The sequence below is a fragment of the Salvelinus namaycush genome, chromosome 3 (assembly GCF_016432855.1).
Source record: "Salvelinus namaycush isolate Seneca chromosome 3, SaNama_1.0, whole genome shotgun sequence".
NCBI lineage: Eukaryota > Metazoa > Chordata > Actinopteri > Salmoniformes > Salmonidae > Salvelinus > Salvelinus namaycush.
The window spans coordinates 41,599,200-41,610,616 of NC_052309.1; the positions used below are offsets into that span (position 1 = coordinate 41,599,200).

General features: G+C 41.8%; 1 protein-coding gene across 2 annotated transcripts; it reads right to left on the bottom strand.

The window, feature by feature from the left end:
* Positions 1 to 858: 858 nt before the first annotated feature.
* On the bottom strand, positions 859 to 10,835 carry LOC120031479 (serine/arginine-rich splicing factor 7-like). 2 transcript variants are annotated; one of them, XM_038977267.1, is made up of 9 exons: positions 10,726 to 10,773; positions 10,530 to 10,616; positions 8,122 to 8,350; positions 7,751 to 7,936; positions 7,517 to 7,591; positions 7,174 to 7,212; positions 6,887 to 6,982; positions 1,909 to 2,010; positions 859 to 1,351 (listed from the first exon to the last, which is right to left on the bottom strand). In XM_038977267.1, the coding sequence occupies exons 3-9, from the start codon at positions 8,340 to 8,342 to the stop codon at positions 1,300 to 1,302; spliced, it is 771 nt and encodes a 256-aa protein (XP_038833195.1). In that variant the 5' UTR covers positions 8,343 to 8,350; positions 10,530 to 10,616; positions 10,726 to 10,773; the 3' UTR covers positions 859 to 1,299. The 2 variants fall into 2 exon arrangements, with proteins under 2 accessions (XP_038833195.1, XP_038833187.1); XM_038977259.1 differs by lacking the exon at positions 10,530 to 10,616 and having other exon boundaries at positions 10,726 to 10,835.
* Between the last annotated feature and the right edge of the window lie 582 nt (positions 10,836 to 11,417).

Here is an 11,417-nt window from a genome sequence, read left to right on the forward strand (position 1 = left end):
CCCCCCACGAAACTAGTGTTTATTAGCAGTGCTGAGCTAGTAATTTAACTGACATGTAACGTCAGCTAATTTTTCATCCCCTCTCGACTGAGGTGAATGAATGAGCTACGCGAATGAGTAGCTACCACAGCCAGGTCAGCTCTAGCCTCTAACGTTAGTTATGTCAGCAGGGTTAGTTAGGTTACTTTATACATGTAATCCATTAGTTACCTGTCAAAAATTGTAATCAGCAACATAACTTTTGGATTACCCAAACTCAGTAATGTAATCGGATTACTTTCCCCTTAAGAGGCATTAGCAGATAAATCCATGTTGAAGTTTACATAGCTGGATGTTACATTTTACTTTATGGGTTGGTTAGGAGTCTCCCTTTTCCATAGTAGGGTCATATTATACTTATCTGCCAGGTGGATGATTTTCTTGGCAAAGGAGAAATACTCACTAAGAGGGATGTAAACAAATCAAATTTTCAGCTTTTAGTCATTGAAACATTTCTGCGATATTTTATTTCAGCTCATGAAACCAACACTTTACATGTAGCATTTATAATTTAGTTCAGTCTAGTTTGTATCCCAAATGGTTCTGACACTACAGCCCAGAAGTACTGACCTCAGACTTGTGTGAAGACAGATTTTCGGGATGTCTCCTGGTCTGATAATCAGCCCTGTAGCTGCCATCTTCCACCACAAATGTGGAAGGCCATTGCAATGGCTTGAGACGTAGCCCATACAAAATCGACCTCTAGCTTAAACAGACTGATTTTTTAAATGGGGATTTTATTATTATGTTAATTAAAAATAGACACAGGTGAGCAATCGACTTAGACTAAATCCACATCAGACAATCATGAATCAGATCACTAGTGTAAAGATTCATTTTATTAAAAAGATACCGCCATTTACATTGAAAATGAAATAAAACCCCAAATCATTCTGCTTTTAGTACAGCTATGAGTACACTTCAATGCACTCGACTGGAGTTGATATATTGCCAAATATATCAGAAAAATAACTTTTTTTGCCATTAACACTGGCCAAAGGATAACAAATTCAAAATGCACAGAAAGCTAAAAACATCACCACTGTAAAAAGAGCCATTGAAATGTACAGTTCGTGAATTTGTTGTACATACAGATGAAATAATAATGCCAAAGCCAGAAGATGAACACCAAGGGATAAATAAACTAATTGACAGGAGAAAGAAATCAAAATACATGGACAAAGGGGTTAAATGGCTTCAAGCCCTGAGGCAAATGGGGATAGGGGAACAGCAGGGCATGGAGCGGTTTCGCCCCCATGGTCAGTCAGCATCAGGTATGGGGCTTTTCCTCTGGCTGGGAGACCTAGATCGGCTGAAACAAGGCAGGAAGACAATTAGCATTTTCGGTGGAGCACGACCTTTAAAACAAAACATGAACATTGGCATAGCTATTTCATCAGCTGACTGCACCAGGCACTACTCCTAATTAAAATAATCATTGTGTTTAGATACTGGGGACAAAAAAAAAGGTAGAACCTGAAAGTTGTACAAGCATCTGGTAATCACCATAACTAAAATGGCTAGTAATCTGGGATGCGACCTGGAGAAAGACATCTGTGGTGCAAAAGAAGGAAAACGAGTGTACTGACAGAGGCAACCCATTTTGACTGAGTTGAATTTAAGTGTCTCCAGTACCAAAGGCATGAATAAAAGTCTTACTTCAGTGCCACATGAAAGAAAACATATGTAGGGTAGCATTTCCCAAATTCAGTCCTTGGGACCCCAAGGGGTGCACATTTGTTTTTTGCCCTAACACTACACAGCCGATTCAAATTATCAAAAAACAAAAATGTGCACACCTTGGGGCCCCGAAGACCGAGATTGGGAAACCCTGGTGTAGGGGTATGAGGAGATTCTGAAGTTTAATACCTCTTCTTGGTGGTGGCTGAGCGGGACCTGGAGCGAGATCTGGAGACGCTCCGCGCCCTGGGGCGGGACACTGACCGGGAATGGGAGCGAGAACGGGAGCGACTGCAGAAGAAACAGCATTGGCGTCAGTGGGCAATGAGGGGCCTCAAATCCTCAATTCAATACCGGTTGTAGGTCTGCACAATATGGCCTGTACCAAATATTGGGATATTACTTGCTATTATAGATCAAAACAGGTACTGTTGGAATCACAGAAATAGAATGATCATTCTAATTTTAAAGGTTGGAATATAGTTGGAATGCAGTTTAGTTTGGCATGATAACAAATGAAGGAAGGAAATGGTTGTGACAGTAGGAATCAAAGTTTTGGTCACTGTTTCCCATGGGACCTTAATTATATAAATGTACATGCAGACAGATTTTAGAATATTATTTACCCTTTCCTCAGATTATGAACAGTGCTGATATACTCCACCACTGGTCCCGGCCTGTATTAGAGCAAAAGTTTCCTAGCAAGGTTTGCCCTCAGTGGATTTCGCTAGCCATCTGGTCACTAGCAATTAGCATGAGGGGCTATTGTTTTTAGGCACATTTGGAGCTTGCTAAGATCACTTGCTCTCTGCAAAACGCTAGTTATACAAACGAATAGTATAATAGAACACTTGAATTTATATTACGAATAGTGGAAAGCTGCATCGATTTTGTTTGGGAAAATCTGTTGACTGCATGCGTTTTGGTCAATGCATGCTGAGTGAATCTCGAGCACGAGGAACTGTCTGCTGGAGTGACAGGGGGCGGGACGTGGTGTGTGGGATTGGGAAGCGGCCAAAAGAGGAGAGGACTCCCAACTCCAGCAAAAAAATCGAAAGTATATAAAAAAATGTTGGACGGCCTAAACTCAAACATGAGCGTGCGATTTTAGCATGCATGGTTCTGAATTATAATGATGCCTAGCAGGCTGACAGCTTTGACGCGTATCTCAACTAGAACTGGTCTCTATTTTCACTTTTTATCGCTAGCGCTGAAGCCACACAAAACAGAACAATAAGAATATTACCATTTATTTTTTTCGAGCTCATTTGAATAGGAAGATAGTCGAGGCCTTACCATACATGCTAAGCTAGACCTATTCATACATTTATGGAAACGATTGCTATCTGTAAAGATTGGAGATAATAATATCCTGCTAGCATAGTCACTACTCCGCCGGTCCTTTCCACCCAGCTTGCTCCACCTCCTGATGAGTTTTTCACTTACATGGCCTTTTGTCAATAGGGGGGCGCTGTTTTCACTTCGTAAAAAATCGTGCCCAAATTAAACTGCCTCGTACTCTATTCTAGCTCGTACAATATGCATATTATTAGTACTATTGGATAGAAAACACTCAAGTTTCTAAAACCGTTTGAATTATATCTGTGAGTAAAACAGACCTCATTTTGCAACAAACTTCCTGACAGGAAGTGAAAAATCTGAAATCGAGGCTCTGTTCCAGGGCCTTCCTATTAATTTGCCTGAAATCTATGGATATACATGCACTTCATACGCCTTCCACTAGATGTCAACAGGCAGTGGGAGGTGGAATGGGGTGTCTAGCTTGATCTGAGGCCGAACAAGAGCTTTTGGAATGACGCGTCTGGAAATTTCATTGTTTTCGAAGGCGCGAGAAGGAACCCCAGATTGCCTTCTGAAAAGCTTTCGGTATACACGTTAGATATCTCCGGCTCTGATTTTATTTGATAGATGTGATAAAAACATCATAAAGTAGTTTTTTTCAACCGAGTTGTATCAGTTTATTGAACGTTTATTGCGGGTTTTGAAATTTTCTTTTCTTTGCGTCAGGTGAAGTTGGGCACGTTTGCGCCATATGGCTAGCTATGGTTGCTAATTCGAAAGGAGAAGAGGACATTCTAAAACCAAACAACGATTATTCTGGACCAAGGACTCCTTGTACAAGATTCTGATGGAAGCGCAGCAAAAGTAGGAACCATTTATGATGGTATTTCGTATTTCTGTGGAAAATGTTTAGTCCTATTTTCCGCCCTTATTGCGGGCGCTGTCTCGCTATAACGTAAGCTGTATGTCGTACTAAAGTTATTTTTAAAAATCTAACACAGCGGTTGCATTAAGAACTAGTGTATCTTTCATTTGCTGTACAACATGTATTTTTTAGTAAAGTTTGATGAGTTATTTGATTAGATTAGGTGACTGTCCAAAAAATCTCCGGAGAATTTTGTGCATTTTGGCTACGTATTCACATTGTAAAACCACGATTTGTACCGCTAAATATGCACATTTTCGAACAAAACATATATGTATTGTGTAACATGATGTTATAGGACTGTCATCTGATGAAGTTTGTCAAGGTTAGTGAATAATTTAATATCTTTTGCTGGTTTTTGCGATCGCTACCTTTTGCTGCTGATAAATGCGTTTGTGTGTTTGGCTATTGTGGTAAGCTAATATAATGCTATATTGTGTTTTCGCTGTAAAACACTTTTAAAAAAAATCGGAAATATTGGCTGGATTCACAAGATGTTTATCTTTCATTTGCTGTACACCATGTATTTTTCATAAATGTTTTATGATGAGTATTTAGGTATTTCACGTTGCTCTCTGTAATTATTCCGGCTGCTTTGGTGATATTTTTTATTGTAGCTGCAATGTAAAACTATGATTTATACCTCAAATATGCACATTTTCGAACAAAACATAGATTTATTGTATAACATGTTATAAGACTGTCATCTGATGAAGTTGTTTCTTGGTTAGTGACTAATTATATCTCTATTTGGTCGGTTTTGTGATAGCTACCTATGCGGTAAAAAAATTGTGAAAATATGCGGTTGAGTCTTTTGCTATTGTGGTTAGCTAATAGAAATACATAGTGTTTTCGCTGTAAAACATTTAAAAAATCGGAAATGATGGCTGGATTTACAAGATGTGTATCTTTCATTTGGTGTCTTGGACTTGTGATTTCATGATATTTATATGCTAGTATTTACTTGTGGCGCTATGCTAGGCTATGCTAGTCAGCTTTTTTACTGATGAGGATGCTCCCGGATCCGGGATGGTGATGAAGTAGAGGTTAAAATATTGCAGCCTCTTGCAATATGGATATTGCACATCAATATCGCAATTTCGAGTCAAATTTGATTAATCGTTCAGCCGTGACTGGCTGGTTCTTTTTTTGTACTAGCACTTATTCCACTTCAAGCACTAGCTAGGTTTCCATAAAGGTGGCAGATTTGCAAGCCAATATTTTTATATTGGCATTTTACTAGCAGCGGTGTGTTAACATCAAACCAACTTCTTGCGAATAAAAGGCTGTGCGTAATGAAGTGCACACAAAAAGCATAACTTTCATTTACCGAATAAAAAGCAAATGCTATGCATTTCCATCCCATTTTTAGCTTGGTTTTGGCACAAAGTCTGTTTTAAACAGCAAATGTGCCCATTCTGGTATTGGCATGCGCTCTAGCCAACAGCTTGCAGATACAGTGCAGAGGGTAGGCTACATGATGAGATTACAGATAAGAGCAAGAATCTATATTTATCAATTGGCAGCCAAGCACCAATGATCTATTGCAAAGGAGCATCAAGCTCATCACAGTGCACTTTTACCACACCGAAGTTCAATTTATTTAATCTGTAGCCTAATAAACTGTGCATGCTTTTTAAAGTCGCAGTGGGAGGACCACACCGCATAGCATCGCGTGACCGGTTATTCTATCAACAATTGCACAATAAATAGTTCCCAATTCGTCACAGAATCTAATCAACTACAAAAAACTATCCACCCTTGTCTAGCATATTTTGTTTCATCAACATCTTTAAAACAACTTAATGTTTCCACCAGGTCTGTCTTCAGTTTGACAGGTAGTTGACTCAAATAGTTTGATGGAAACCTGGTTACTGCCATTTAGGAAACCGTCTCATTTCTAGTCAGAATGTAGATTGAGTTTACTTTAACCTGTGCAAAAGTCCTGTATTATTCTCCCAAGGAATAGATTTCACAACAAGGGACATCTGCCATGATACAATAGTCCATTCTTGAGTGCCATATTGGTTGGTTTACAACATTGATTAAAACCACCTTACAGGAAATTCACATAACACGATAATTTGGATAGCCAACCAAGTGTCAACCTCGTGAGTGCTAACAAGCAGACTAGGTAGTGCTAGGTATCAGCAGCCATCGCGTAGTACTTGCATAAAGTTTAGCTTCCCCCAACTTGTCCTCGCCCTGCCACTTCACTGCCTTACATTGAAAACCCTATTAGTTTATCGCCCCCATCAGGTTGTGGCAAAGCCCTGTTTAGAGTGGGGCTTTTGCGACACGTTTGTTTAATTTCAAGAGCAACACTGGCTTTTCGAAACCGGAGTTTGTCGTCAGTAAAACGAAAGTAGCAAGCACGCATTTTCTTTACTTTGTACTTTTTTACCCCTTTTTCGTAGTTACAGTCTTGTCTCATCGCTGCAACTACCGTACGGACTCCGGAGAGGCGAAGGTCAAGAACCATGTGTCATCCGAAACACAACCCTGCCAAGCCGCACTGCTTCTTGACACACTGCTCGCTTAATCTGGAAGCCAGCTGCACCAATGTGTCGGAGAAAACACTGTAGAACTGGCGACCTTGTCAACGTGCACACGCCTGGCCCACCACAGGAGTCGCTAGAGTGCGATGTGACAAGGACACCCATGCCGGCCAAACCCTCCCCTAACCCGGACGATTCTGGGCCAGTTGTGCGCCACCTCATGGGTCTCCCAGTCACAGCCGGTTGCAATACAGCCAGAGATCGAACCCGGATCTGTAGTTACGCCTCAGGGCACTGCCTTAGACCGCTGCGCCGTTCAGGAGGCCCCACAATCACGCACTTTCGATCAATCATTACTTTCAGTAGCATCATCTGTCGCAGTAAGAACTAGACGACAGGCCTACCATGTTTAAAGACAACGTCATGACTGACTATCATTTACCTTACTGATCTGCGCACTGGAGTCCTGGACCGACGGACTGGGGTCCTGGATCTGCGCACTGGACTTCTGGACTTGGAACGTGCTGGGGACCCAGATCTACCGTGCAAACACAATACCCTCTGTGTCATGTCATGTCATCTATTCAAAGCAGCTCTAGCCGCTATATGTAAACTAAGGGTTGGGATGGTAGCTACAAATTACACAAGCCAATTTTTATTTTATTTTTTATAATAAACAGTCAGAAAATATAGTATATTCACCGATTTCAGCAGTAGATTCAATCTTACCTGCTTCTGCGCTTTGAGTATGATGGGGATCTATTACGCCTGTTAGAGGGAGATAACGGAACTCATGAAGCTGATAATAGCAATTAAGAGAACTCTTAGGCTGCATTTACACTGGCAGCCCAATTCTAATCTTTTGCCAAATTACCGGCAAAAGAGCTGATCAGTCAGAAGACCAATTGGCAAAAATATCAGAATTGGGCTGCCTGTGTAAAAACAGCCTTATAATATCAGACACGGGTCCAAGGTCAGTTAGAATAATAATAAAATAAAAACATTTCATAGGAGACTCCAAGTCTCTTCAAGTCAACTTGCAGGGGTCCTTTTGTGAAACAGAATCACTCACCGGTCACGGTCGTTGCTTCGGCTGCGTGAGCGGTAACGCCTTCCTCTGGACCTTGAGCGAGATCGTGAGCGGGACCTGAGAGGAGGATCATTGATCAACATACAGTATATGTATGGTCGCTACACTAATTACATTATCTTGGAGCCACAATGTTGTTGAATATCATTCAACAAAAGTGACATTCCAATTAACAGTGAAAGAAACATTCTGAAGCAGGCGGCCTCTACACTGTACCTGCTGCGGCGACGGCCTCCTCCCCTCTTGCTAAAGCGAGAGCAGTCATATGCATAATGGCCACTCTCGCCACATTGGTAGCAGCGGTCGTTGGGGTCGAAGTGCCGACGGCTGGGGCGGCCGTAGCGTGACTTGCGAGACATGCCCGTTGACAACTCCACTCTTATGCGAGAACCACAGAGCACTCTGAAAAAGGACAGTGGATTAAGAATAGATGGCATATATAGCCTGCTAGCAAGTGTCAGGTCTTGTGAAAGTGTTAGGTCTGCAAAAATCTGAAATATTTAATATTGAAGACAAAAGTGTTATAGATTAAGCCCTATGAATCCACAGAATAACGGGCTGCTGTATGCAATCTCACATGTACTCACTTGCCATCCATGCCCTTCGTCGCATCCTCAGCATCTCTGGGATCTTCGTACTCGACGAAGGCAAAGCCAGGCGGGTTCCTGGCCACCCAGACGCTGCGCAGAGGTCCATAGTAGCTGAACGCCCGCTCCAACTCCCCCTTAGCAGCCCCGTTGCCTAAGTCACCCACATAGACCTTGCAGTCAGTGTTGCGCGAGGAGCCACGTGATGACGAGTGGGACATCTTAAAATCTGAAACCAGATATGAAGGAGTGCCATTGAGATCTTGTGTAACACCATACAGACCTTCAGGACTAGCATGGCCTGTTGCACTGGGTATGAAATAATGACCAACGCATAATTTTCACGATTTTTTTTGCAATTTATACAGCTGATCATTATTTTACAGGAACAATTAAATAATTTCAGCACAAGCTACAAGTGAGGCCGGCTAAAGGTTAGCTAGCCCAATAATGGACTAAAAGAGCCTAACGTTACTCCTAGTCCAAGGACCTTACATGTTGTGTTTAGAGGGAAATTGGCTATGGTAACCAACAACTCCATCTAAACATATTGCGGTATAGTCCTATACTGAACGAAAATAAATGCAACTGAAAAAAATAAATGTGGCCCTAATCTATGGATGTCACATGACTGGGAATACAGATATGCATGTTAGTCACATATACCTTAAAAAAAATAAGTAGGGATGTGGAGCTGAAAACCAGTCATCTGGTGTGACCACCATTTGCCACATGCAGCGCATCATCTTTGCATAGAGTTGATCAGGCTTTTGATTGTGGGCTGTTGAATGTCGTCCAACTTCTCTTCAATGGTTCTGCAAAGTTGCTGGATATCATCAGGAACTAGAATGTGCATTCTTACACGTTGATCCAGAGCAACCAAAATAGGCTCAATGGGTGAGTATGCAGGCTATGGAAGAACTGGGATATTTTCAGCTTCCAGGAATTGTGTACAGATCCTTGCATTATCATGCTGAAACATGAGGTGATGGCGGCGGATGAATCGCACGACACGACAATGGGTCTCAGTATCTATGCATTCAAATTGCCATCGATAAAACTCAATTGTGTTCGTTGTCCATGCTTATGGCTGCCCATGCCATAACCTCACCTCCACCATGAGGCACTCTGTTCACAACGTTGACTTCAGCAACCGTTTGCCCACACGACACTATACACATGGTCTGTGGTTGTGAGGCCGGTTGGATGGCCTTTGAATGACGACAACTCTTTTGCCAGTTCACCTATTTTGTCAGAGTACTGATTACATTCGCATTGCTATGTTTTGAAAGGAACCTAGATATTTTTTAACATTCACTCAATGCACTCGGTCTTTACAAAGTGCAGGCCAAGCCATTCCATCAGAAAGTGGTATCAGACAGCTAGACATACCTACGTACATTTTGTAAGCAAATAAATTGCATTTAGTTAAAAGATGAGACAAATTAATCAGAAGATACTATTAAAATGTACATAATTATAGGTAACAGAATAAATACTAGAATAACTGCAGATTAAATAACACTAATTCAATTTACACACAACGTAGGCTACTACACCTTTAAGAGCTAGAATTGATTTTGTACCCCCATGTTGTTATTCTCACACTATTCAAACCCCACAATCGAATAAACAGTTTCTGGAGCTCTCTTAACATATAGAAGACATATTGCATACAAATAATCTGAACTAAAAACTCCAGTGGAATTGCAGCCTTGACAATCCCAATCAATATCCAAAGACCGTTTCTTCTGCAAACCCCCCCACCTCTTCTCTCTTTTGTGGCATCAATGTGAGGATTTATGGCAGGGGACACGGTATTGCAATAGCCTAGTGTGTGGTGCAGGAATAATGACAAGCAAACCTGAGATGCTTCGTGTTCACAATGCTCTAAAAAAGGAAACCGGGCAGAGGAATCCAAGCGAACCTAACCCAGACCACCTGTCGAGATGGTGTTAGTTCGGTTCCGGGGATCTTTTGAAAGGTCTGAGTTCCTTTGGAGTGTTCACTCTGCACAAACAATTTCAGTTAACGGCACCGAGTTCACAAAAATTTGCTGAAAGAACAAGTGTTGTTAGCTAACGTTAAAAGTGGCAGTAGTTAACTAGCTATAGTAGCCGTTACCGTTAGATGTAAGATGAGACCAATGCACACAACTAGTTAGCTAGCAACAGTGCAGTGGGCAATACAACACTTTGCGCGTAGAAGCTAGGCCGCACATCATTGCATGGTTTCACGCGGTTTTGTTCACCAAATAATGCTATAACGTTACAAGTGGGAGAAATATCACGATAAACACTAACTGGTTTGAAAACGTACCCTAAGCATTTGATTCTTGACAAAATGTGATTTCACACAGTTCGCCGAAAACGCAGCTTGGATCGATATACAATGGCTGCCATACTCACTTGATGCAGCTAGCTATGCTAACGTTAGCTACCCGCCTCCCCCGTTAGCTAGTGAATGAACACCGTTTCCCAGTTGGCCTCAGTCAGCTGCAAATACGAGTTAAAAAAAAAAGCGTGAATCATTTTACGAGTTCATAATTTGTGTTTAATGTTGTTGTCTTCGTTTCCTTAGCATAGTAACAAGCCGGGCACTCACCTTTTCCACGGTCCCCCCCTTTCCCGTATTGACCTAACTAGCTGCTCACACAAGGCAACAGCACGTTTAACATATAACCAAGGGAAGGAAGTACCGCCAACCAGAGAGCGATTCTCTTTCGGTTTCATGGAGGAGGGATTTCCTGAATAGTAACATACCATTGGTTCATACAGCTATGACGCTGGGCGCGTGCACACGTCATCTTCTTCTTCGATGGGGTTTAACGGCGGTTAGCATCCAATGTTAATGGTGCATTACCGCCACCAACTGAACGGGGAATTGAATAAGAAAAGTAAAAAAACTTTTCGGAAGGGAGGAAAACGACATCATACAAAATTAAATAGGTCAACTTACAAAACCCATCACACTTATTCAATCACAGTCCACTCCAAAATACATCCTACACAGGCACAGGTGCCTCCCGAGTGTCTCAGCGGTTTAAGGCACTGCATCTCAGTGCTTGAGGCGTCACTACAGACACCCTGGTTCGAATCCAGGCTGTATCACAACCGGGCCGTGATTGGGAGTCCCACAGGGTGGGTCACAATTTGGCCCAGGGTTGTCCGGGTTTGACAGTAGGCTGTCATTGTGAATAAGAATTTGTTCTTAACTGACTTGCCTAGTTAAATAGTCTTGAAACATGCTTCTTCTGCTCTGCAGACACACAACAAATCTAAATAAGACCAATTATT

Bases quoted from the DNA above. Each gene is read 5' to 3' on its own strand.
- LOC120031479 (XM_038977259.1), bottom strand. From the start codon at position 8,342: ATGTCCCACTCGTCATCACGTGGCTCCTCGCGCAACACTGACTGCAAG. The intron at 7,937-8,121 runs GTGAGTACATGT...GTCCTTTTTCAG, and splicing joins ACGAAGGGCATGGATGGCAA to AGTGCTCTGTGGTTCTCGCA. The intron at 2,011-6,886 runs GTAAATGATAGT...TTTCTTCTGCAG, and splicing joins CCAGTGCGCAGATCAGTAAG to TCGCTCCCGTTCTCGCTCCC.